This window comes from Pholis gunnellus (genome assembly GCF_910591455.1).
Source record: "Pholis gunnellus genome assembly, chromosome: 21".
NCBI lineage: Eukaryota > Metazoa > Chordata > Actinopteri > Perciformes > Pholidae > Pholis > Pholis gunnellus.
In genome coordinates, this window is record NC_136548.1 from 16630806 (window position 1) to 16647375 (window position 16570).

Sequence of the window (16570 nt, forward strand, 5' to 3'; positions counted from 1 at the left end):
CCCCTCTTTTTCTAATTAGTTTGTTCTACTTATCACGGACTGTTCTTATGTTACTTGCTAACGTTAATCGGTACACAGCAACATATATTGCCGGTTAACAGCAAAGGTACAAACCATTACTTGTGCACTGTTTTATCAGTATTTATCTCTCTCTCTATATAAATATATTTACAATCATTTAAAATATTCTATCACTGGGACTACCCCACCCCCGCCTGTAGAGTGGTATGTTCCACCTGCACTACTTCCTAAACGTTTTTCAGCTGGCCAATTAGTATCGTCCATCGAACAGTAAGTGTCCTATTTACATAATTAACGTCGCTTCTTTTGTTCGTGATTCAGCGTTATAGATGATGGGACTGTTTTTGGTGGCCACACTAGCAGGGGTCATTCTAATTAGGCAATTAACGCTGGGAGCAACTAACGTTAACAGCTGTGTTCGGTAACTAGCTTCTGAAATGTGCAGAGTGTGTAATAACATCAATGTCTGTTTTAAACACTATGGAGACAAACCCTGTCTTAGCTTGCTAATAAATAAGATAGCTGAGTTTCTGTAATTAAAGCCACCTTTTTGTTGTCATCCGTGGGACAAAGCGTTCCATGATTTGGGATCAATTTGTGTTGATGTGTTGACTTTACTGTAGTTTTATGGCTCCACCCTGTGGCAGTGCTTTGTATTGTTTGTTTATCATCAATACCTTATATTATTCTTATATAAAGTCTATGATCAATCCCTAATAGTGACTGACGTTAGGTCTGGGTGTATAATGTTTTCCTCTCTTTATTTTTCTTTGTTTTATTCTTGTTCAATTAATACGATTATACATATAGATATATGGAGTTTATTTAGTTGTATCCGTACATGTAATCTATTTACTATTTAGATAAAAAAGGCATTATCCAAGTCATTTGTCCCTGTTGTGCTCTCTTGTGCCTCATTTGTTCCATCACTAAACGGTCAACAAAACCACATTTCATTGCATTTAATTAGGCATTATATATCACAGTATCACAAAATAAGGATATTACAATGCATGTCAGGGCTGTTTGTTTACATGCATTAATCGTATGCGTCATTACCTCACATGTGCCTGGACATTGAGTTGATTGCATGCAAAAACAATGTAGATTACTTAGTGAGAGCTTTTAGAGAATCTAAACAGTATGTTAACCGATGACTCTCACCTGACAGTGACCATCATCCTCTCCACATGTGTCTCAGTAACTTAATTGGTCTAAATATAGGCCAATGTGGTCAGCACCATCTTATTTTCAACACTCATCTTTTATTAGAAGACATTTAAACAGAAAGGTTAAAAGAAAAACATAACGTCACGTCTCTAAAAATGAATCTAAGCAACTTTTCTCCAGAGAAGTTCAAGATGATCAATATACTCACTACAGTTACATTGCTAAATATCTGTTATAGTGAATTCCACAGAAATATAACATTTTATGAACCAATCAATGGTCGCGTAGAAGTTTCATGAAACAAAAATAACTCCATAAACAGAATAGAAACACATTGTTACGTTGAGCTGTTGGTTTGCAGTATGAAGGCTAGTTCGAGTCATTCCCTGACATCCCCCTTTGCGTTTTATTTTGTACAGTTACACATTTGCATCTTTTTGTCGTCGGCTTCCTCTCAGACCCCTCCAACCCTTGTATAAAATGTCAGATCCCCTGTGTGATGGCAAAGAGCAAAAGACACTTAGAAAGCTGGGAAGAGCTACAAGAGCAGTTACAGTAAACACTGTCCAGCCGCCGAGGTTGGAGTCGAGACACCCAGTGTCGGCCTGATCCTCCATGTTCCTCCACTTTGTAATGCCTGTGCTGTCCTCTAGATGGTGTCCCTTTCTTCTTCTCTCCCAGTCCTGCCAGTCTTAGGAGTCTTAGGAGCACTGCTCGGCCTCAATGAAGCCTTCCTTTTCGTGACCCCCAAGCTCGACCTCGGCGTAACCGGACTGACAGCCCTGGTTGTGGAACTTCATGGAGGGCCAGTAGTTGTTGGTGCGACGCTACGAACAACAAGACGGCAGTTACACAAGGAGCAAGGCAGCAGACCAACACGCATCCATGCAATCCATTGTAAGGGCTGGTACCACACTGTACAAATAATCTGTTACTTGTCAAAGTAATCTATTATAAATGTTACTAACAATGTCCCCTGTGACTGTATATCTATATTATAACATTAGGTTATTATTACTCATCCATTCTTGTAAAAGCAGCATTTTACCGCTATAGGACTGCTAATTATATTTATTATTATTTAGTTTTTTGTCCAGCCAATAGCACAACATTTAAAATGAATTCAAACTATTAAAATAAATAAAAATAAAAGCAAAAAATCGTCACATTTATGAAGCTGTAACTATGAATTGTTTCGTGTAAAAAAATATTGTGAAAATAGTTGCCATATATTGCCTAATTCATAAATGAACCAATTGTTTCAACTGATCTGAATATTTTTGAGCAGTTTAATTGATAAGAAAACATATTTTATAAGCTCTTGTGCAAATATCTGAATTGGTAAAGTTAACTAGTAACTAGTCGTGAGGTAGAAGTGAAAATAAATGAAAGTACACTTCAAATTAGCGTGTAATGTGCTTGCATTCCATCAAACATGAGTGCACGTGTGGGATATCTTTAAACAGAAGAATGAACGTGTGAATATTGTCTCTCTCACCTGCATGAAGTGGAACGGCGTAGCGACTGTGGGGTGTGTGTTGATGTAGTAGATGGCCAGTAAGGTCAGCACTACAAGCAGAACCAGTGCAGCCGCTACACCGGCTACGATGGCCATGTTCTCCGGTATCCCGTTGTGGTCGGGTGGACTCGTCTCTATGTCTGAAAGGAAGGAAAAACAGAGATTGCTTGTTATCGTTAAAGCATGCAGTCTGCATGGAGAAGTGAGGTGACCGTAACCTTAGAGGCATCGATCATATGTCTGGTCTGACTTGCTGCGATAGGAGTATGAGCTCTGATGTACTTGCCAGTTAATGTGGATGTTTTTCAGATACACTACATTATTTATACAGCACTCATACAGCACTACACATAGTTTATTCAAGAGAAAACCAGAACAAAAGGGGGGGGAAGAAAACGTATGGTCTGTGTTGCATTATATGTACATAGTAAAACTTTTACAAACAGTTTAACAGCAGCACAGTCAGTCAACCAATACATTTACTATTAAAGCCCCAAAACAAGCCTCAACCTGCTTGTGGTAAAATCACTGAGACGGTTAAAAGGCTAATTACGGTTTATTACAACATGGAAGCTATTCATAGTTGTAGCCATTTCCTATAGATACAAATAAAATTGTATTAAAATAGTTGCTGTGAACTGTGAACATGGGGATCACTATAACGTCCAACATGGCAAAAAACAAGCAGTCAGACAATCAGACGGGTTGGAAACCCGTCGGTCAAAGCTGAACCAGGAAGTAGGTCTATAAACTGTGACGGAAGTTTACAACCTACGTCTTGGGTGATAATTATACTGTTTCTTTGTTTTCTCTGTTTTAGTAACCTGCACATTTCTTTAAAACCTGTCTGACTATTTGTGTTTCTTGCCCTGTCTGAATCTTTCAGCGATGTTATCACATTCTCACACCTCAGCATTTAGCTGGATGAGTACAAAGAGATTATCAGCGTAAGGAATTGTAGCCAAAACTACGAAAATAAGCCAAAAAGAATTATTCTTTACTGTAAGTGCAGCGAAAAACAGTCTTTAAAGATGTTGTTTCGTCTTTAGGCTTTTATAAACTTTGTCAGACCTTGTCTGCTTTCTAAAAAATTCATATTTTGGTCACATAATTCAATTTTCTGCTTCTTAAGTTCTTATTTTCCAATATGTCTGTATGTCAGACATTGGCTGCCTGTGACTGTAAACTCCATACAACAACGGTAAAAGTCCAGGGCTTCTGGTTCTGATCCTGACAAACTAAACCAGCAGGATGATTGAGATGAACCTTCACCGACATACCGCACTGTCTGTTTACCCCTCAGAGACGTTTACCTGTAGTGACCGGCTGGTCTTTGTTCACTGCCGAAGAAGACGTTGGACCCGGAGAGGACAGGTTGAAGGAGCTCGTAGATCCCTCGGGTAGTACGGGGTTGTAGTCCTCACATTTGCCCTTTGCCTGAGTGAACGAGCACAGGAGTGACTCAAGAACGAATGAACCAGCTGCTCATTTCTCTGTTGTATAAATCGGTAAAAATGAATCTCACCTCTTCAGTACAGTTGTAATCTAACCAGTCTTGTCTATGCCGGTCGATACCGTCGGAACATCTGAAACTCAAGAGCAAAAATGAGAAGAGCCGGGCTTTCTGCGGGCCTCATCGCGAGACACACCTGTCAGAATCTGACCCTACCGTTGAAGCGTGTTGCACCAGCCACAGTTCGTTGTCAGGTTGGATGCGAGGCAGAGATCACAGGAAGTGTGTTGAAGACAAGCTGGAGGAATCAAAAATCACAGTGTCCTGGAGTCAGAGAGGTTGAACAACGAGGCGAAGGCTCTCGCGTGAAGGCCGGCTTTGTGAGGATACTTACTCGGCAGAGGCGTTAACTCAAAAGAAGATCTGCTAACGATCTTTGCGATGTCAATCTCAACACGGTGATACTCAAAGATGGTACGTTGATTCAGTTCTTCAAGACAAATATCACATGTTAGTGTGTTTGTAAGATTTTTAAGACATTTGAAAGTCAGTTGTGTTGAATAAAGACTCACCTAAGGGCTGTGAGGGTTGGCGTGCCAGAAAAGCATCAGACAGTCCCACTTTCACGGGATGCTCGGTGGAATTAATTTGCTCCACTGGTATGGGGACCTGAAAAGAAAATAGCATCAGCATCTGTTTTAACAGCTGGAACAGTGTACAGATGATGAAGAAAACAAGTTGAAATCCACAACTTACATCTCTGTAGTTGAAAACAATGGTTCCATTTCTGTCCAGGACCGCCTGGAAAGTAAAAGGTCCTTCAGCCTCTCGGTCCTTCAGGTGCACGTTGTCCCACTGCACCACAAACAGGTTACCTGAGCACAGCGGGGAACACAGAGGCCGGTCAGAGACAACCCAGGAGCTCCACAGACATTACCGACGTCACCAGGAGGAGCTCCTGCTCACCGTTGTCCGAGTACCTCACTGTGGAGTTTTGGGAGAAGCTGGGGTTAAAGTTGGCCATGAGGGGAGCGATGTACTGCGTGGCGGTCAGCATCCGATGAGTCACGTCACCCATGAAGATGAACCCTGAAGGGGCACGTACAGATGTTAGAAGTTGTGTCGCATATTTGTACTCACAGCAACAAGTCGGTATTTATTTTTGTTGGTTACGTTATCGTTATGAGAATCGCGTGTCTTGTTCACTGAGGGATTATCTAGCTGCAGCTGGAAAGCGGCCACGCGTAATATGTGATGAACGACCACAAATTAACTACATTTATTATAGCCTGGTATGCCAGAATATCTAAGTCCTTCAGCAAACTGGTAGACGTTCAGTCTCCAGATTGGAAGAGCAAAGTAGATGAGCTCTGCGGTGATATCAAGTCAAATAAAGAGAAAACTCACCACCGGTTGCTATGATAATTGATCTCAAGGGGTGTCCAAAAAAAGGGAAATCAAACGAAAGCGCCACCCTCTGGAAAAGAAAACATGTCAGACAAGGCTGGGTGCTAAATCAGACTTGTGTGTGCGCGTGTGTGTGTGTGTGTGTGTGTGTGTGTGTGAGTCTAACCGCTGCCTTCTGGTGTGCATTGGACAGTATGCCGTGGATCTGGAATTGGCTCTGGGTGTTCAGGTCTACCCACTTGTCCTCCGTCCGTCTGTCTGTCAGACCAAAGCGCTGCCATGTGTAGTACTGGTGGGAGTCCTCCTCAGAGAAAAAGGCATCAGAAACATAATTAATCCGTCAGTCGATCAACAGCTGCAGATTAATCCAAAAAGAAAATAATTTTTTAGTTGTAGCCCTAAATTATATTTCATACATCTCGTCAGAAGAAGTCATTCATAGTTGGCCTCCTTAATCATCAGCCTGAAAACCATTGATTTACACCAATAATACCTTAACAAAAAGAACATTTTGTTATTTTTGTGTGTGTTTTTTCCCCGCAGACATTTTCAGGATTCGGGACGATGCTACATGAGGACAGTGGTTTCCAACCTTAAAAGAATCGCTGCATGAATCTAAGGATTGTTGAGGTAAGAAACATAAACTCTGCTACACAAAATCAAGTACTTTCTGCTTTTCTTCTTGTGAAAAATCATCCTCACAAATCAAAAACATACAACCAGGGTCCTGAAATCGACACCCAGCAAACACCAAATGCGGGTAGATCTTCCGTACGTTTAATAGCAAATACTTCAGTAGAATTTTGAGATCAAGACTTCATGAGTTGTATATAAGCTTAATTTGATTATCTGTTGATCGATATATTAAAATAATCCTGCTTCAAGCTTTGCTTTGGCCTCTCTTATGTTTCTATTCAGCGTAATACCTTGTTATCTCAATGAAATGTACTGAAACGAATGTATATGTGCCACAAAAAACGCAATTTATTATTTATTCCTTGGCCGATGAGTGAAAAAATTAATTTTGGACACTTCATACAACCAATCAAAAGAGATGTTGTGCGTTGAGGGGTTGTTTGGAAACCCCCCGCACCAGACATCTGGGATTTATCTCCTCTGTCTCTGCCCAAACAGTTCCACTTGAGGGAGCTGTTTACACCCTGGGCTCTGCCTCCGCACAGATCTCCGCTCGTGACGGCATTATTAATGTATGCCACAGTTCAAGGTGACGGAGAGCAATGGTTCTGGGGTTTAGCGCGGGCTCAGAAAGTGGAGCAGTTAAATGCAGCGCTCTCACTGCCTCTCCGGCTGCTCCACATACAGCAAGTGACCCACTTTATTTTCCTCCCATCTCCACCACATGTTTGCTAGTGGGGGGGGGGGGGGGGGGGGGGGGGGGGGGTTCTAGGTGAGGAAGAAAGTGAACTATCATATACTTTTCCCTCACAGCTGACTGATTTATTGAAGAGGTTCCCAATTGGCAAGACAAGAGGTGGAGTGTTTTGGAAACTAGGACCAGACCTCCCCCCAAAAAAGGCAGCGGCAGCGGTGCAACAGGCCTCCATGTGATCTTGTCCAAGTGAGTCATTCACATGCGCGCTCACATGCACACGCGCACATACTCACACTTATAAAAACACTGTAAGTTGGCAGGACGAGGCTCTCGTCTGTTTTCAATTTGAATTGGAGCAAAAAGGAAATTTAAAAAAAAAAGAAAGAAAAAAGGTGCAACACAATTTATTTGGGTTGAATTTGACTGAGGCTGATTCAAGTGAAAGAGGAGTCTGTGACATCATAACACACTCAAACAAACACACACAGATGCCAAAGGTAATGAGTGGAAATTGGCAGAGGACAGGTTCACCTGACAGAATAACATTAACCTCCACTCAACGCTTCTCTAGTCTAGCAGAATGTAAAGATTATGACCCCGCAGTCAGATTAAAGGTTCTACAATGCATGCAAACAACTACATGCTGTTTTCTAATTTGAACCTGATATTAACCAGCAGTTAACAACATTTTTTTCATGCAATTTTAAGAGCTCAGATGTCTGTAAGTCAACTCATAACAACCTGTAGAGCTGTTTTGAAAAGCGTAAAGTGCCTTCAACTTGCATTCTTTCTAATGGCCAGCAGGGGGCCAAACATATGTGTGGTTGTATAGGAGTCTATGAGAAAACGACTCTACTTCTCTCTGGATTTATTACCTCAGTAAACATTGTAAACATGAGTTTATGGTTTCAATCTCTAGTTTCAAGTCTTCTTCAACACAGCGTGATGTTCTTTCTTTTTAAATTATGGTCCCAGCTAAAATGGACTCAGCAAAGGACCAATTATTGGCATCTCACCACGATGTGGGTCGTGTTGTCAGGCAGCGTGCTGACGTCAAATCCTCTTCCTCCGGTGTTGCGGGCTTCTCTGTGCTTGTGTGGGGTCTGCTGGTCCCTCCTGGTTCTGTGGGAACCGGACAGATCCACATCCGCCTGCAGAAGAGTCCCGCTCAGTGCATCTAGAACGAGACGGGCATCGAACAGTTAACACACACACGAGGGCCACACGCAGAGACATTCAGGAGGATTTAATCCATGAACGAACAGCTGCCTCTTGAACTCTGCATGTTTTTCTTCACGCTGTAGTATTTCTTCACCTGTTATTGACCTTCATATGGAAACACTCTTGTCAGTTCCTTAATAGACTCCAGACTTTTGAGGAAAAACATGATCATTGAATTCGGTCCCCGATTCCCAAAATGTGTGAAAAGAGCTCCGTAATGATCCGGTCAAATGTCTTTTAAAAGGAAGTGGAACTAAATTAAACTCTGCGGTCACATCTGCTCGTTATTGTTGCCATGATTTGGCTCATTAACAAGCAGACAAGTCCACAGAAAATACAATTGACGTTTGGAGCAATAACTCACTCAGAGACAGAAGAAAACAACAAAGCTCAGAAACCCATCTGGTCATAAAGACACAGTGCCATGACTTCTTTCTAATTTCTACATTTTGAACGTCATAAAAGTGTGTTTTTGGCCGGACCACAGGTGGTCATTAACTAATTGTGACGCATGACCTTCATTTGGTATCAGCATTCTTTACTGGCCAATTATTCCTGTGTTTACGTCCGACCACCGAACCTTGTGTGGGTTTCTTGTCATCGGCTCAACTTTGACATTTGGAACGTTTCTTTTGTTCTTTCTTTAACACTAAAGTTAAACTGACCCACGACTCGCTGTCCTCTGGACATTCTCAGACAGAGTTGTGAGATCAGCAGAATTCCTTGCGTGAAGGTCTCCGACTGTTTTCCCACCGAAAAAAAGAAGTTGAAGGTTAAATCCAGTTTGTTGTCTGGATTTGTCTGATCTGAGCAGTTAAGTGTAACTGCGTGTCTGTGAACATCTTGAGAAAAACAAAGACAAGAGCCAGCCTGACGTTCAGACCTCCCTCTCAGCCTCTTTCCTTTTAAACGCTGTTTACAACATATGCCCAACAGTATGTGCTCACCCCGGGTCCGATCTGCATACTTTTGAGTAGTTTCGGTCTGCAGCTGTTCTTCTTGGTTTTTTGGCTTCGTCCGTTTTTTCCGATTGACATCGTAACGCTTCGGCATCTATTGATAATTTAGACGATAATTTGATTCCAGCTGCGTGGCAATAGTTTGGAATGCCATTTCCTGTTGATGACTATCCAGAAAGCCAGAAATGGTTTTCTCAGTTTGGTGAGAAAGAAGTTAACTGGCTGACCTCACTGATGCTCCGGGAGACAATCCCTGCAGCCAGGTTTCACATCTGGTGGAAAGTCTTCCCAGGAGAGTGGAGTCTGTAGTAGCAGCAGAGCAAAGCCCATTGTTGTTGGAATGAGATGTGAAAACAATCACTTCAGGGAGAAATGTTTCTTTTGACAAACTTTTGACCGAAGTTGACAAAAAAATAGGTGTCTTATTTTTCTCTCTCTGCTTAAACATGAACGGGTGAGATTATTGGATATTTGGCATTTGGTCTCATTTTGATATTTGTTGGATGAAGCAGATGACGTGTGAAGCAACATTCTGGGAAATATGCTGAGAATGCAGAGAATTAGATGAGAAGTACTTTACGTGTATCAAGTTTGTATACGTGAATGTAATGTTAGCTTAGCTTAGCATAAAGACTGGAAACGGGGGAAACGGTTCGTCTGGCTCCGTCAAAAGGTGACGAAATCTGCGTAGCATCCACTCTAAAGCGCACAGATTAACACACGATGTCCTGTTTGTTTAATCCGTGCAAACATTTGAAGTTCTGGTTTTATGGTTCTTGGCAACACTGTAAGATTTTATCCTCCGAATCGTAATCGTTAAACTCACTGAACGCTTTACCTAATTGGGGTGCTCGGATGAATGAAGTGAATTTACTATTAGACGAGTAACACACAATGACAAAAAGAGACTTGAGGAACAAAATGGGACAAGAGAAAAGAAACATTGAGAGGTTTTCACACACTCAGGGGAGACGGCTCTAATGAGGAATCTCGTTTTGATTACGGCGCAGAGGAAGCCATTTCCACATCTTCAGAACAAGAGGCTCCTAATTGGGTCATATTGGCATCGCTTATCATCATCATCATCATCACTAAACAGCTAAGGAGGCGTCAAACAGCGGGGATGAGGAGGAGCTCTGAGGGGGAGGAAGGCTGGAAGTGGCAGATCAGGGATTATGCATTAGTTATTACAGAATGTACGCCAAGTCCTTTTTAGAAATGCAGCCGACCCGTATATGATTGTGCATTCAATTTTTCACTTCACAAATATTGAGCTTCTTTTCCGGGAACATCTCTAACCTTGTTTAAGTGTCTGCATGTGGGCCCGGATGGACTTCTAACAACACGAAATAGGATGCTTAAGGACTTGAGTTAAGTGACCTCCATAGCGTCAGGTCTGGCAGACACGTGTGTGTGTGTGTGTGTGTGTGTGTGTGTGTGTGTGTGTGTGTGTGTGTGTGTGTGTGTGTGTGTGTGTGTGGAACCTGCATTGGGAATGTGCAAACTGGAGCAGAAGAAAACATTCTGGTGAATTTGAAACGGGGCCCAGAAATCCAACGACTAAAGAGACACATCTCCTGGTGGAGAGCGGGTGGTTTAACGGTAACCATAAACTATGATGGCCCCCCTCCAGTAGAATATATAATGCACGGAAATTATTCCTCCAAATGTAATTTAATCCAACATATCCTGCAGGGCCACCTGTGTTGACCTGAGTGAGAATCAAGCCTCTAATCCTGCAGGTTTATTTAGAATTATTAACAGATGTACATCTGCGCCTGCATTGCAGCAACCACCTTATAAATCCAGTGGGTGCTGGGAGTCACATCAAACTAGGCCACATCATTTTGAGCCATATACAGAGTGCTATAGATATACACATTGTGTTCATTCATGCCTTCATCGTCTCCCACGCACCCTTTTTCCCGTTCCCCTGATCTCTTGCTCTCTTTGTCTTTTTCCAGAAACCTACAGTAGCTCCATGGCGTTCTTACATCACTTGTTTTTACATCTTTTGCAGAATTCAAACTATTTATCTATGATTTTTTGATGACAGACGGACATGTTTACTGTTTGAAAAGCAGCGTTTGAAGGCTAAACAGACACTGAACAACACACACCAGATGAAAAAGCCACATTTCCTCATCTGAGACAAAAGCTTAATGGTCTTCCAATCTGTTCGGCTGGTGTCCAGACGTGAAAAGAAATAAATGTCCTCTGAAGATAATCTCTTTCTTGTCAAACGCACAACACAACACTTTGTAGTGCGAGCACATTCGGGGATACACTGAAGGCACAAAGGCCTGCACTTGGTCCTGGACAGGAAAAGCTAATTGTCTGCAAGCCCAACAAAAGAGAGCAGAAGGCCAACATCTTTGCTCCAGAGACGGATACGCTGAGCAGAGTGAATCATTATGCCTAAAACACAGCAGAGGAGACACGAGTGAACCTCACGACACAAACGAAGTCTCGACCCTGTAACCGTCCCGCGTTGTGTCAGACGAGACGCGGTGTTGGTGTCACCGTGTCTTCTGGCAGAAGAACCATCAGTGGAACAGTAATCAAAATGTCGGTGTGTGTCTTTTTGCAGTTGATCCGTGTTAAAACCAGGCCGGGGCTTTGTGGCGTGGCTGGAAGCCATTTGGCACCTTACGTTCAGAGGAACAGCAGTAACCATAACACCCCAAACACTGTCGGCTGGACCGATAAGGACCCGAGCAGAAAAGCGCTCGGATAAATATGAACACATAGATCAAGCTCAAGAGTTTATAAATTTGATTTACTGTCGTGTTGTTTCTTGTTTGTATTGGAACCGGCTTTCTTTTGTGCCGCTGACATGACGTCTCAGTTTGCAGATGGTATTTGTTCCAGTTGTAGTTCACTGTCTGATTTATTTTACAGATAGGAAAGTACAGAAACTCCTGATAAATCTATCAGGGAAATAATCTGTCGGATTAACGTGTGATCTTTTGATAAATGTGGTTCAGCTTTATATTTGGAGGCTGTGTTTACATGATGAGATTACTGGGCTATTTGTGGTCTTTGTTACCGTACTGCAGGAAATACGAGTTGGACTGCGGAGTTACTTATATTGGTGTCATTTTTAGCTCCTTCTGGTCATCTGTCTGCAGGCTCAGGCCCACCGTGACTGTTGATCACTGCAGCCTGTCAGAGTTAGATCAGTTGTCTTGTATAGACGTCATCCAGTTTGAAACCTATCTGCATCAGACCGAAGCCAAAACGTATCAATGTGAATCAAGTCGTCTTCATGTTATTCTTACCACTTAAAAGGTCACCATGTTGATATCTTATATGTGATTTAAAGGGAACTGTCCCTAAATTTAAATCCGTATCAAATGACTTGTGCTATTATGCATCCATGTTATAAATGATGCCATCAACACTGGTATACTCAGACATGCTGACTAAGCTCCATTTAGTGAAAAGGGATTTTGGTGACCTGCTGACCTGTTCACACAGCGGGTCATGACACCTGCACTGGGAGGTGTGACCGATTTCCTCGTTACCCCCCTGAGAAAAGGGACAAGACCTGAGTGGGAAACATAGCTTTGGTGTGGATTCACTCTCCACCACTTCAGTTCAAACTGAAATATCCCAAGTATATTATTTTACATTATATTATTCTAATGACTTTGGTGATCCCTCGACTTTTCTTCTACGGCGCCACCAGCAGGTTTGTGGTTTTGAGTGAAATGTCACAATAACTGTTGGAAGGACCGCCATGAAATGTGGTTCAGACATTCATGTTCCCCTCTGGATGGATCGTAATAACCCTGACTTCCATCCAGCCTGAGTTGTGCTTGTTGTGTTTAGTGCTAATTGGTAAATCACTATAAATCACTATGTTAGCATTGTCATTGCAAGCATGTTAGCATGCAGACATTAGCATTCAGCTCAACGCACCACTGTTCCTTAGTGCAGCCTCTCACAGAGCTGCTAGCATGGCTGTAGCATTGCTAGCATTGCTATTTGTTTTTGCCCAACATGCAGCAGACGTATGTAGAGGCCTGGTCCCACCAGCGTTTATAACGGCAACATTTCCGCACATAATCAGTAACGGAATTGTTGCATTCAAGCAGATGAAGCGACAACACATGCAACTGTTTGTGTAGAGTTTGGTAAAAATGTCATGCTGAAATTTGTACTGTTGGTCAGTTGCAGACAGTCTTGACTGCTGACCTCCTCTGCTGACCTTTTTCAGAGAGCAGAGACAGACGTTTCATGTGAAACCGCTGGACTATGAAGTGGCCCCGCGGTCAGAGCGGATGAGACCGGAGTGACTCAGACTTTCGGTTGTCTTATGTTTCGGGCGGGGATCTGAGTCTCTGGTCTCTCTGCACAGTGTGTCAGCTTGTCCTCTGCAGAGCGAGGCCCCTGATCAGAGGAACTGGGACCACAGGATAGGCCAGAGAAAGTGGAGCACTGCTGATTGTCGGAGGAGGAGGAGCGGCAGCGGAGGAACGGGGGCTGGCTAAAAATAATGCATCTCCAAGGAGAACGAAAATACATACATGCGCGTACACTCATACAGACACTTATACACACACACACACACACACACACACAAAGTGAGGCAGCAGCACACATATGCAGGTGATGCACAGAACAAGCACATTATGTCTGGTCATTAGTTTGAGATAAAGCAACATAGAAAAGCGAGAAACTTTCCAAATGTAAGTCGTCCAGGCTCAGCTGCTGCTCTCATTGACTTTTGTGCTACTTTCATAAAGTGCCTGCTGGAATTAAAAAAGTAATCATTTAAATGCCCGATTAACCTCAAACATTTATCTGCTGAAGTGCAGGATTTCCGATCACATGATTCCTATTTTTCAAGCAAGTGAGCACCAGATGTTTGGTTTTTCAAATTATGGAAACACCGGTTTTGGAATGGCATCCCAAGAAAATCCAGACCTTCACACACACACACACACACACACACACACACACACACACACACACACACACACACACACACACACACACACACACACACACACACACACACACACACACAGGCACAGTCTTTCATGTGCTTCCTGTGACTGACAGAGAGAAATGTCAAAGGGCCTGTTAGCTTCACACATACGCAAATCCACCTTCAACAAAAATGGCAGAAAACATGATTTAAAGCCTGCCTGGTGCCAGAGTTAGTGGCAAGAACTCTTGTTCATACAATATTTCCTTTAACCTGAATATTAGAAGCTGTTTTGACAGTCCGTTCTGAAGACATGCAGACATTGGAAGACGTATGAATACCTGAGAACGGGGGGGCTTACCTTCATGCTCGTGAGCCCAGACTCTCCCCAGCTCAGCCTGGGAGAGACAGATGAGGAGAACGGCACAAAGCCCCATGTCCAGCCAACTCTTCTTCCTCCTTCCCCGACTCGTTATCACTCCTCTCTTCTTCTTCTTCTTCTTCTTCTTTTACCCCTCCCTCACTTTGCTGAAAGGGACGGGGCGCCTCACTCCTCCACTCCCCTGCCTTTTGGTCGCTGTCTCTTCGCCTCTGTTCTCCCACACAACTGCTTTTTCTCCTCACCTCAGCCAAGGGTTCCTGCTTTTCTCTCCCTCCTCTGTCTCTCTTCTCTGCTTCACGTCCTTGTTTTGTCCTTTAGAGTAACATCTGGCAGAACAGGTCCCTGTCTGGAAAGGAGTTGACAAACAGCTCACGTGTTGCAGAGTGAGGTGTTTCCCCTTTTTCTCTTTGTTTTGCACAATTTTGTTATTTTTCCTTCTTAAATGAAGTCTTCACTTCCCCCTTTCTGTCGGTCCGTCTCTTCTCTTGCTCGTGCGTCTCTCTGTTTCTCTCTCGCACAGAGCTCTGGATTTTTGTACGTCCTCCACAAAGAGGAAAATATTTATGTATTTCTACATTTTTTCATTCCTTCTGAACTCCAAAAAGGGGAGTTGGAGTTGGGAGGAGTATGTCTCCCTCATGTGGAAGCACGTTGAACCAAAACAAATGTGACGTTGACATTCTGAGAAATCGTTCCGTTGTTTGTCTGAAGAAACATTACGTGGATTAATGCAAAATTGTGTGTTCATTTGATTTTCTTTTACACAAGCTTATTATAGAGAGTCATTTTAAATGTAAAAAAACATTTATTTATATAAGTTGTTGTTGTTCACACAACTTACATGAATTGGAGTTTACCTGATTGATGGTTCAAGATTATTGATATCTTATAGGTCAGCCATTTTAGTTTAAAGTGTTTGATTCTCACTGTCTTTTTACATGCGTTTATATGTATAAATACATTAAATAAATTGATGAATTGACATGTTTTTCAGGAACCTGGGACATCAGGAGTAAATGTGTTGCAACTGTGACAGTGATTGTCTTCCGTCGCTGCTCATCGGTAAGTATGAAGCCTCTTTATTAAGAACCAGACGCGGGACGGATTTAAAGAACATCTACAGCAAAGAATAAGAGAAACGCAACGTCAAACACCGCCCAGCAATGTAGAGATGTAGATGCAGATGACCGACATCTGCGGGAATCTGTTCAGAAGCAGACAAAACATGTTGATTCAAGTATTTCTTTTCTGTATCGTGAATCTGAGTGAAGAAAACTGCCTTTTTAATCAACAACAAAAACAAATCTTAAAGTCAGTTTAATGCAATAAATCAAATGTAAAAGGAATATAACGTCAGCTCCTGATGCTCTGGTTGTTGTGGGGCCAAAGGTGTTTACCGTCATGGTGAAAAAAACAAAGCTGCAGTCTTGACAAATATGATGAATGAGTTCATTTGTGATCAATTGGATCTGTTAAACAATCCAACACATACAAGCAAGCCAGTGGGCAGAATGTGTTCCGTCTTGTGACGCCTCCTAATATTCGTTTCCCTACGTTTTTAGCAAGCGAGACAGTTTTTATGAGTCTGATAAAGTTGTTCCAAATGACCGGACTCCTCCCGCCTCCCTGCTTTTACAGACTAGTTTGCATTTGTTTTTTTTCGGCATCCCCTGCAAGATTCGCAAGACACATATTAAGAAACATATTAAAGGAAAACCCGAACAAATGAGCAGAGAAACACACAGTAGCAAACGCTGATTCCTCCATACGAGTCACGAGGGCTCACCGAATTTAAAAATCTTTAACGATTTTGTAATTGTGTTGCATCTTCACTCTAATCTTAAACATGCTCACACAGCGATATTTGTCTCGTCACTCACTTCGAGGAAACCAGAGGGAAGCAATACACCACCTTGTTCTCACGGGGAAGCAGATGTTGACGAAATAGTAGCTGACGTTGTGCAACGACCGGCTGAAATAAGTCTTTGCAGTGATAAAACTGGACAAGATTTCTCCTTTTATTGTTGGCAGGACGAAACTAAAACCAGTTTAAGACTATTTTAATGTGTCACTCGTTAGAACATGTCCCCTATAAAGACATTTTTGACAACAACAACAACAGAAGCAAGACATAGCTGATAACCCAAGTTTGCATCGCTGGTTCATCTT

The 16570-nt window shown here is 42.5% G+C and overlaps 1 protein-coding gene across 1 annotated transcript; it reads right to left on the bottom strand.

The window, feature by feature from the left end:
- Positions 1-974: 974 nt before the first annotated feature.
- LOC306712683 (plexin domain-containing protein 1-like) lies at positions 975-14886 on the bottom strand. Its single transcript, XM_079182079.1, has 13 exons — positions 14381-14886; positions 7920-8080; positions 5737-5871; positions 5571-5640; positions 5130-5252; positions 4920-5038; positions 4736-4832; positions 4558-4653; positions 4380-4461; positions 4236-4296; positions 4024-4147; positions 2690-2850; positions 975-2018 (listed from the first exon to the last, which is right to left on the bottom strand). Exons 1-13 carry the CDS (start codon positions 14454-14456, stop codon positions 1893-1895), a joined length of 1431 nt encoding a protein of 476 aa, XP_079038205.1. The 5' UTR covers positions 14457-14886; the 3' UTR covers positions 975-1892.
- Between the last annotated feature and the right edge of the window lie 1684 nt (positions 14887-16570).